At 52.6% G+C, this 10984-nt stretch overlaps 1 protein-coding gene across 1 annotated transcript; it reads right to left on the bottom strand.

Moving 5' to 3' along the window:
* Nucleotides 1-6416: 6416 nt before the first annotated feature.
* On the bottom strand, nucleotides 6417-9603 carry SOWAHA (sosondowah ankyrin repeat domain family member A). Its single transcript, XM_031047449.2, has one exon. It carries the CDS (start codon nucleotides 9501-9503, stop codon nucleotides 8172-8174), a length of 1332 nt encoding a protein of 443 aa, XP_030903309.2. The 5' UTR covers nucleotides 9504-9603; the 3' UTR covers nucleotides 6417-8171.
* Between the last annotated feature and the right edge of the window lie 1381 nt (nucleotides 9604-10984).

Below are 10984 nucleotides of genomic sequence, written 5' to 3' on the forward strand. Positions count from 1 at the left end.
TGGATGGCTTGTATTCATTTTGCCTCAGATCATATTCTTTATCTGAGCTTACCCACTGGGCAACAGGAATGGGCTGGTTAAGAAATGACAACGTACAAAAAAGAGACCACTGTATGTGTTCTGCACAAGGAATGTTTGTTAAGGATAACTTGCCAATGCTCTGCTGCTGGAGGAGGGCACCAGAGAGGGCACAGTGTACTGCATCTACCCATGAGCACATCCAGACGTGGCCTGGGAGTTCCATGCCAGTGCAATGAAGCACAAAGAGCTTGCCAGCCTCCCAGGTTGTCAGCTGCTCTCTATTTGTCTTCAAACTAAAGGAACAAAGGAGAGGCTCATCAGGTGCTGGCCACAGTCAAACAAGGAAGCATGGTTCTAAGTCTGTATGTTTATGCAGAAGGACTCATGTCTAGAGCCCTGCTCTCATTTCAAGAGAAACAAGAGAGTGAAGCTGCTAGGACTTGCTGTCAACCGTGTTATTATGATGTGCACCAAGGATCACTAAACCTCATTGCTGGCAGCAGCAGCTCCCTTCCCAAAGCACCAGCAGGTCTGCATTGTCAGGTGGGTCTTGATTCTGATACTGATCATTTGTTATCAATGTGTTACCAGGGCCAAGCCCAAAGTAATGGTGGTATCTGCCACTGGACCTAAGGCCTGTGCAGCATTTCCTTGCACACCAGCATGCTGAGATGTGGGCTTTTCAAATCACAGTCTGATGTGTAAATGCAAGTAAAATCATTACTTGGATTAAATCATAATTAAAATTGATTACTCAGATTAAATCTTAATTAAATCAAGTTAAACCATAATCTGATACCAGAGGTGAGGAGCAGCCCTGGGTACCTCTGGGACTGGTGAAAGGCTCTTGGGTTGCTCAAAATTGCAGGTGTTATGTACAGGAGAATGAGGAACAGATACTGCTCTTAGAGGTGGGCTTGAATCTGCTTTCTGATCAGGGGAGAATCATAGGGTGGTTTATGTTGGAAGGGACCTTAAAGCTCATCCAGTTCTAACCCCTGCCACAGGCAGGGACACCTTCCACTGGAGCAGCTTGCTCCAACCCCCTGTGTCCAACCTGGCCTTGAGCACTGCCAGGGATGGGGCAGCCACAGCTTCTGAACTGCTGCCCAGGGCCCTGAAAAGCGTTTGGCTTCCAAGGCTTTGGCATTTCACCAGTGCTGAGACTTGCTGAGCACTGCTTAATGGAAGTCAGGTGTGTGTGTTGGGGGAATGTAAGGAATGAGGGAGATCCTGGTACCTGACCTCTGGGAGAGCAGGCAGGAAACCCCCTGGGCACTGCCCAGCCTCAGGCAATGGAACACTTCCTCCTGTTGCAGCCTGCAAGCCTAATGCCTTCTTATCACCCCAGGTAGAAGGTAATGTGACCCCACCACCATGGGAGGACTGCTATCAGAGACCTGCAGGAGCTGTCTGTGTGCATTAATTACAGCTACACCCAGGAGAATGCAGAGGAGTGGGAGGAGGAGGAGGTGAAAGAGGTACAATGCAAGAGCCTGTGGGGTACCAGTGGGAGGCTGTTGGGACTCCAGGAACAGTCTCTGTAACTCATGTGGCCATCCACGCACCAGCAGTGTGGGGGAAGATGCTGCAGGAACTTATGTTCTTCTAAGAAAAAGCTGGTGGGCCTGACTGCAGGATTCAGACCCCTTTTATTGCCTAGAGCCAGGGTGCAATGAGCAAGCATTACCGGTGTGGGTCAGGGGAAGCAGGCAGTGCATCACGTCTGGCGGTGCCTTGGCAGTGATTGCAGGGATTTTGGACATGGCAGCTCATTTACAATTTACCACCCACTGCAGTGTGTGGGAGTTGCTGCCCGATCAGGAGCTGCTGGATCAGGAGCTGCTCTTTCAGCCTCAGGCACTAAATTGAAGGATTTAAATCGCTTTTTGTTAAACCCCAGTCTCATTTCCTTTGCGGGGGCGTTATCCTGTGGATTCTCATACGGAGCTAAGTAAGGAATGGAGGAGTTAATGTAAATGTACTTTGCCAAAGCTCTATCTGGTGGCTGAGTGAGCTGCGTGTAAGAAGTGTGAGGATGTTCTCTGCTCTGGGGATTCATGGCAACCATCTGAATCAAACCTTAAAAATAAACTGCGAGCAGCACTGCAGAGCAGATCTGTGCCTGGGGAGCCCACGTGGGCTCCGAAGAATCATCAGGCTCTAGGAATCATGCAACCTCTGGGTTTCACAAAACGCAGCACATGAATTTCACTGCTGAATGAAGAGGCATTAAAGGTTATCAGAGGGACTCTAATATACTGCATGAGCCTTGGAGCTGAGTCATCTCATAGATAGATCCATGGAGAGAAAATAAGGGCTGAACTGATAGTCTTGATTTAGAGAATAGGATGTGCAGGGGCAGCCAGAGATTGTCCTAATGGCGTTCAGCCCATGGCACATGAACGAGAGCATCCCCAAAGAGAAGCCTGAGCAATTCTTGCTGGTGGGCAGATGTCTGTAGGTGAGTGCAGAGCACAGGGGCAGATGGCCACTTAGGGAGGAGCAAGCTGGTCCAGCCCTAAGCCTGGGGCAGAGCTGTTGTGCTTTGCTGCAAAGGGGGAAAGTGCTGCAGGAGAGTGGTGGGAGGAAATGTAACACAAAAACACAGTGAGAAAGTCTGTGTGTACCCGGCTGGTTTGTCGTCGTGACCATATTGGTGCATTGTGCCCAGAGAAGCTGTGGCTGCCCCATCCCTGGCAGTGTTCAAGGCCAGGTTGGACACAGGGGCTTGGATCAAACTGCTCCAGTGGAAGGTGTCCCTGCCTGTGGCAGGGGGTTGGAAGTGGATGAGCTTTAAGGTCCCTTCCAACAGAAACCATTCTGTCACCTTACCACTGTAACTCTACCTGAGGCAACACAGAGCAGAACTCCTACCTAGGAAAAGGAAGCTGAGAGTTGTCAGCATTGCTTTTGTTGTGTGCATCCAGCATTTTTCCTTCACAGAAAGGGAAGAGATACTGAAGGTGCACTTATATTAGCAGTAGGGGTTCTGCCTGGACTCAGGGGCAGATCATTGTTGTAATTTAAGATCAGAGCTTTTTTCCATCATTGAGCTGAAGACCAGTGGTTGGTTGGGTACAGCTCTGTGTGTGCTGTGTGGTTTCAGTGCAGTCACCAAGGCTGGGGCTGGCTCAGGGGGTGTTAGTGGCAGAGCTGCTGCAGTAAATCCTGTCCTAGCCTTGGTCTGGGTAGGTGGATTGGCCAGATCTGGTTTGCTGCTATACCTCATGCCCATTGAGGAACAGTGTGAGTTCTGCACCAGCAGTTTTCCCCTTATCTGTATGATCTGCATCACTACCAGAAGAGTTTGTTGATGCAAATTTACCCCAAAATGCTTTGTGGTGCACTTGGATCTATCACTTTTTCAGGGCAGCCGGTAGGACCAGGCTGCTTCCAATGGGGCTGCACCACGTGCTTCTGCAGCAGCTCTGTTCCAGAAATCCCTGCAGGTCTAATGGTGTTGATCAGTGGAATGAGTGGGGCAGAGCATTTTATCTCCTCTAAATGCCTTTTTTGACCTGCTGTAGGTTATCTGGCACAGACACTCTTGCTGCAGGCAGCCACATCACCATGAGAAAGTGTTTCCTGATGGGACTTCCCTGGTAATGCACACCAAAGGACTGGTAGGTACCCAGCCACTGGCGATGCTTCTCTCAGGGTTGCACCGTGGTGTAGGGGTGAGATGGGAGCAGTTATTTGCTTTCTGTTACAAATCAGTGAACTAAACCTTGGAACTGGGTTAGGAAATGAATGTTCCTCATTACAATGCAGAGCTTTTGATCTATGCTGACCTGCTGTGCCCCCATTCTCCCCCTCCAACAACCACCCACCTTGTTCTTGATGCCTGTGCTATGTGCTGGCCAGGTCCCTGTTAACAACCTCTGAATCTGGGGGGTCCCACATTAGTCCAGATGACTCAAAAGCTGCCACGTTGCCATTTTATTCAGATTAATATGCAAATCAGGAGGCAAATGCATCCAAGGAATGTAGGTCACAGTGGAAATGTGTGGAACAGGAGAAGGGACAAGCAGTGAGGAGTTAGAAGACTCTCAAGCTTCCTCTACCTTCAGCTGGTGGCTGGGACTCCCATGGGTCTGCTGGAGTTATTCACTGACTCTTCTGCTGCACCTTTGTGATGAAGCCAAAACCTTGTAAAGGGCTCCATGGCAGTGCAGAATTGGTGCATCCCGGGGTTTTCACCAGCCAGGTTTCTGTGTGGCACTCACAAGGGAACGGAGATACCCAAGACATCTGTTTGAGCCTGTCCATCACTGCACAACCTCGTGCTGCTCCAGCAGCCGCAGCTGAGAGGACAAAGTCTATCCCTTTGTGTAGAACCATGGCATGAAGCTTGTTTGCAGCCCTCCTCAGCACAGGTTTATGAGCTGGTATCCCTCAGAACAAACGGTGCCGAGGAATGGATGAGCTGAGTTATCTTTAGCAAGGCCTGAGCCAGGGTCAGACAAACATTAGCTTTGCTCATCTCCGATGCTGCTGAGCTGCAGTCCCAGCCAGTTTTGTTTGTGTAGGCACTCCCCTGAGTGTGCAGCATTCACAGCTTGCAGATGCTGCTGGTGCTGCCTCCAGGTCTGAAAACACTATCTTGATTTTGATGTGGAATCTCAGTACTGTGTGTTTTGAAGAAGTGTCCAAAATGATTGTATTTTATAGCAGGAAAACAGAGATGTAGCAAGCAGGCAGGCTAGTAACCAAGTAATATCATAGAATCGTGTAATGGTTTGTGCTGAAGGGACCTTAAAGCTCATCCAGCTCCAACCCCTGCCACTGGCAGGGACCCCTCCACTGGAGCAGCTTGCTCCAAGCCCCTGTGTCCAACCTGGCCTTGAGCACTGCCAGGGATGGGGCAGCCACAGCTTCTCTGGGCACCCTGTGCCAGCACCTCAGCACCCTCACAGGGAAGAGCTTCTGCCTAAGAGCTCATCTCAGTCTCCCCTCTGGCAGGTTAAAGCCATTCCCCTTGGCCTGAAAATACAACTCCAAACTCCTGAGTCCCAGCCTGTCCCTTACCTGTAGCTTCCATCTGCAGCTCCCAGCCTTCCCCCATCACACAAGCCATGTCCACAGGGCAGGCATGGAGGGTTTTGGGTTTTTCCCTTTCCTTCAAGTGTCTGTGATGACACAGAAGGCAGGGTCCAGCTCTGGCCTGTGCCAGAGGTTCAGAAAGCTGCTTGCCCAGCCATGGCACTCACTATGGCACAGCCCCTGCCCTGGGCCAGCATGGCTGGGAGCAGCAGTTCTCAGCCCTGGTGCTTGTTGAAAGCACAGCTCATTCATGCACATGAAAATCGTCCCGTGTCCAGCCAGATCTGGGCTTGACGCAGAGAAATTAATGAGGACCCTCCATTAAACCAGTCACAGCCTTAGTCTCTGCCAGCAAAATGCTCCCACGATCGCCCTTCAGTGTCCCCTCTGGAGCCTAAATGCAACATAGGAACCCAAACCCTGAAAGCAGAGGGGCCGGTTCAACCTCTAACCAAAGGTAATGTGGACTTTCTGAGATTGCAGCCCTGTTCTCTGTACCTCTCAGGATGTGTTTGCCCCTGAGGTTGTACAGCCCGAGGTACACTCATCACTGCCTGCCTAAACACTCTCTTATCCTCGGTCTGCTCAACAAGGAGGAGGCAGGAGCTGAGTCACTGCACAAGTGTGTTGGCAGAGCTGGGTGCACCCCATCACAGCATCGACCTTGCCAGCTCCACACCTCGGTGTTGCAATCTTCCTGCCATGCCCCTGAGCACTGCCTGGGAATGCTGTAGGACAGGGCTGGTGTTGCTGGATCTCTCTATCACAGCACCTTATCTCTTCTGTGCCTCCCAGGAAGGAGTAGCACAGAGTTTCCCCTGATGCTACCTGTTGCAATGAAGTCATCTCTGCTGTGATTTCTTGCTTTTCCTTTGACACAACAATACAGGAGCAACACAACCTTCTCCCACATTTCCTTATGGTGAAGTCACAGCCACGCTTTAGAGGTTGGCTGGTTGCTTTTTAACCAGGAAACCCTCCATCCTTGAACCTCACCTCTGACGCAAGCAGGCTTTGCTCTGAATTAGCACTAAAATCTCAGCTATTTGAACAGGTACCAAGCTCAGAGCCACAACCGCTGGGCAGACTTCCCCATAAGGCTGAGTCAAACTGGGGAGTGTTTCCAGTTCACGCAGAAACACAGTGATCTTACCAGTCCTGCTGTGCCTCAGAGGCAAGGTGAACACATGCACACACTGCTGTGGTTTCAGAAAATACAGGGGGAAAAGGGGTTCAATGCCAGCAAACTTGAAAAGCCTTTTTTTCCCCCTGGAAGCCTGTGAGCTGACCCAGTGCAGCACAAATCCAGGTTTCAAATGAGCACGCTGGGCACTGGTCACAGCGACAGCTATGCAGCAAATAGGATTTTATTTCTCTTTAAACCCTACTCCAGATATAGAAGTCAGGAGGTGTTGGAGCACCGGCGTTCACTTGGCAGCTTAAGCAGTTCAACACGGAAGCAGAGCAGTGCAGTGGAATCCAGGCTCCTATGGGAGCAGGTGGAGCAGCCCCTCTGCAGTCATGGGGAGGCTCCCAACCATTCCAATGTCACCAACTTCAGGGAGAACATTGTAAAGTAAAAGAGGGCAGTGCTCCCCTCAGCACTGTCCTGCAGCATTCCTTGCTGTAGGAGCATTCAGGAGAAGCCAATTACAGCCAATTAGAAGTAGGAGGCTTAATTCAAAGCTGAAAAAACAAACATTCCTGAAGTCACTGGCTTGGAAAGAAAGGCAAAGCATGCAACCAAGTGTTTCAGTATGGGGACTGGAGCACCTAATGGGGCTGAAAAGCAAAGCAAGCATAGCCCCACCATCCCCTTCATCACCTCTGAAATACCCAGGGGTTTTAGTTACATGTTTAGGTGATGGTTCGGCAGGTTGGTCCCAGCAGCTGGGCAGTTTCTATTCTTAGCTCTGCCCCTTTGCATTACACCTTTAAGCAAACAGCAATTAAAAGAGTAACCACCTCACTGCAGTGTATTAACCTGCAGTTAGCATGCTTTGGGGACCTACATGGAGCTCTATAGATTGAACAATTCTGTTTCTAATATTAGAGTTAGTTTTAGGTCCATGATTCATGCTGCTGAGACAAACGCTGCTTTAAGAGGTCATGCACACATTGCATCATGAAACACCTAACATAAAGCCCAAATTTCATAAACATTTATTGTAAGTAGGTCAAAATCAAAGGCCAAGCTTTAAATAGGAAGAATCAGACATAGGAGCCTTTGTTTCCAGTTGGCTACTCAGAAACTGCAGGATCCAATTCCCAGTTTTTCAGTTCAGTTTTTCACTATCAAGTATCAACAAGGGTTTTATTCAGAGTAAGTGACTGAACTCCAGTCAAGTTTAAGCATTCACAGTATCATCAGACATGTGGTTAGTACCACCTGGTCAGAAAGGCTTTCAGGAAGAGAAAAAGCCACAATTACAATGCTAACCTTGCTTCCAGGCTGAGGTAGACAGGTCATGGTGCTGATGGTGGGGTTTTAGTTTTGTAGAGTAGTTCACCTACTAAAACACCGTAGGCAATAACTGAGATTATTATGTGTGCATTTGTGATAGTGAGAAACTTCGAAAAAGTACACAATTTGTTTCTAAATAGAAATATTCCTCTTCTGTTACCAAAATAGTCAGAAACATCATAGAAAACTATGCATCTTTCCTCTAAGAATTTAAGCCTGTGTAACAAGCCATATTCAAGTAGCCAGCTACCAGCTTGCTGTTCACAGTGTAAAATACACAATCCTTTACCTTACTTTTGCTCTCCAGCCGAGGAGCACAGATCAAGAAGGCTGTACCTTAAGCATTTTAACCTGTCTACACACACAGAGGTTTAGGTTTTCAACCATTAATTATAAAGTTTGCAGTCTCCACCGAAGCATCAGCAGGACAGCACATGCAGCATCTGCAGTGCTCCCGGGGTAGCTCCCTCTCCATGGGTGGCTGTGAGTTAGGTTTCAGCCAGTGGCCTCTGGGGTCCCTATCACTGGCTTAGTCCAACATCCAAAAAGACAGGAGAGAAGAAATCCAAGCTGCTTCTGAGAGAGGAAAGCAAGGCCCCGGTCACGTTATTAAACAATTTGGATCCCAAGAAGGCAGAGGCTAGCGGCCAAAGAACAGCTCAGAAACAGGTCTGCGCTTCACAACAACCTCCTCTTCCTCCTCCTCCATTGCCTCGGAGAGGGAGGAATATGAAGGGAAGCCCCCTCTGATCTTTGGCTTCCTCCTTGGGCCCGTAGTGGCAGCCAGGAGCTTGTTTAAAGATGAAGGCTTCCTTAAACCTTTGGTGAGATCGTAGAAAGCCATGTCATCAGATATCACCCCCAGGAAAGTGCTCGTGGAGCTCAAGATGGAAGCTGCAAGCTTTGTGCTCTTCTTGATGGGCACGGAGGGCTCTGTGCTGTGGGGAAGGCTGGGGTCCCCCAGCAAGCGCCTGACCACAGAGGACGCCCCTTCCTTTAAGTACTGATGCGGCTTCTTCCCGCTGTAGTCCCGCAGGTCGGTCTTGGCGTGGTAGCTGTACACCAGCATGGTGATGATCTTCTCCTGGCCATGGATGGCAGCCAGGTGAAGGGCTGTGTAGCCACCGTGCGACCTCGCATCTACGTTGACGCGGGTCCCCCCCTTCTCGGCCGCTCTGATGATGTTTGTCACCATGTCGCAGTTGCCGCTCTTGGCGGCCCAGTGCAGGGCGGTGAAGCCCGAGATGAAGTCCCTCCTGTCCGCCAAGCTGGCGTCACCCAGCAGCAGCCCGTGGAGCTGCTGCGTCCACTGCCCGTCTGCAGCCATCACCAGCCACTGGTGCTCGGCCTGCTCCAGGGGCACCGCCGACGTCTCCTCGCTGGCCCGGTGGTTCTTGGGCGCCCGCCGCAGGTAAGGCGAGCGGGACCCGGTCTCCACCTCCGTGGGTGACAAAGGGGACCCCAGCGCCTCCGGCAGCCCCGGCGCTGCGGCGGGGGCCGGCACGCAGCGCACCGGCAGCATGCAGGGCTTGGGCAGCGGCTCCCGCCGGGCCCCCGCCGCGCCGCCGGGCAGCGGCACTCCGCCACCGCCGCCCTGGAACAGACCCCGCAGCTCGGACACTGCCCGCGGCCCCGGCAGCTCCTCGGGGGACGCCGGCGACAGCCGCCCGCTGGGCACGGGCTCGGGGCTGAGCTCGGGGCCGCCGCCATCGCCCCCCGGCGCCAGCGCGGCCCCCGGTGGAGGGTCCCGTCGCAGCTCCCGCCGCAGAACCACGAACTTGGCGCCGTCGCGCTCCTTCACCACGGCCACGGCGTTCACGGCCGCCTTGAAGCGCTCCCTCCGCGCCGCCGCGTCCCCGCCGGCCTCCAGCAGCGGCCGGAAGGCGCTCACCAGCTCGGTGTTGCGCACCAGCCCGCCGCGCTCCCGCAGAAAGCCCAGCACGGCCGCCGCGCTGAGCTCCAGCCCCTCCATCCCGTCCCGTCGCTACAGGTGGTGCTGATGCAGCCGCCGCCGGCCCGCCCCGGAGCTGAGCCCGGCCTCGGGGCTGGCCGCGATCCACAGCAGGAGGCACCTGCGGCGGCGGCAGCGAGCGCGGCCCCGCGGCCGCTCCCGCGGAGGTGATGGGATGGGATCGGGCCGCTCCGCCCCGGCCCTGCCCGCGCCGCCGCCTCCTCCTCCCCGAGGGAGCGGAGCGGCACCGGCGGCGGTCTCCACCCGCGGGGCGGTGCTGCGGGAGGGACGCGCCCGGAGCAGGCACCTGCCCCGCGGCTCCCTCCGGGGAGCAGGGAGCGCACCCGCCTGGCCCGGGCCCATCGCGCTGATGCCTCCTCCCTCAGGGAGCTGAGCGTCGGTCAGGGCACCGCGGAATCCGCGCTCGGAGCCTCCGCAGGCAGCGGCAATCGCTGCATTGATTTACTCCTCTGACGGCTTCCTAAAGCGATCGTGTGTTTGTTTCAATAGCGAATAAGTGGTAGCGGATAAGGTTTGGGTAGAAATCATTCTGCAAAGTCAGGTGTCCGTTCTCTGGAAGCCTCTTCAGAATCACAGAATCAGCCGGGTTAGACAAGCCCTTTAAGCTCATCCAGCCCAACCGTTCCCCAGCACTGCCAAGGCCACCCCTAACCCATGGCACTGACGGTCTCGTCTCCACGGTGTGTGAACACTTGCAGGGACGGTGACTGCAGCCCTGCCCTGGGCAGCCTGTTCCAATGCCTGAGCATCCTCTGTGGAAGGAAATGTTCCTGAGCTCCATCTAAACCTGCCCTGGTGCAGCTTGAGGCTGTTTCCTCTTGTCCCATGCCTTGTTACTGTGTTCTGCGGGAGCTTCAATTCTATTACCTATATATTTATTACCTATATTGTATCTACAATGTACCTACATGTGTCTATGTAGATGATAAACAACATCCCTGCATCTATCCATGTACATCTGGAGAAGAGAGAGCTTCACTGTTAAAAAGAGAGAAGCTGTCTCTGCTGCCATATCAATTACTTCTGCTTAAGCACTCAACATGATTATTGTTCTCTCTCCTACAGGGAATAAAAAGAAATCCTAGGCAAATGCCTTTCCCCAGGCGGAGGAGTGGGGCTGAGGACCTCTCCGAGGGATGACGTTCAGCCTGCAAACTTGTGCTCTCCTACACAGAGTGTTGCAGCTGAGATCACTACATTGATTCCTGAGTGGCTGAGCAGCTTGTCTAGAAAAACAGCAAGAAAGACAGAGTACAGAACGAACATCAGCGTGGTATGAAGGCAGATAAAAGTGGTTGTCTGTACAAGGGTGGGTAAGAAACCAGAAAATAGGTTCGTTTTCAGTTTCACTGTCTTAGAACTTGAATAAAATGTACTATCAGCCTGTGCTCAGTCTGTTTTGAAGGCAGTTGGAGGAACATCGATCCCCGTGCAGTGCATCTCCCTCCTCACTGATGCTGACGCTGACCTCCCTTCTGCCT

The sequence above is a fragment of the Melopsittacus undulatus genome, chromosome 10, assembly GCF_012275295.1.
Source record: "Melopsittacus undulatus isolate bMelUnd1 chromosome 10, bMelUnd1.mat.Z, whole genome shotgun sequence".
In the NCBI taxonomy this organism is placed as follows: Eukaryota; Metazoa; Chordata; class Aves; order Psittaciformes; family Psittaculidae; genus Melopsittacus; species Melopsittacus undulatus.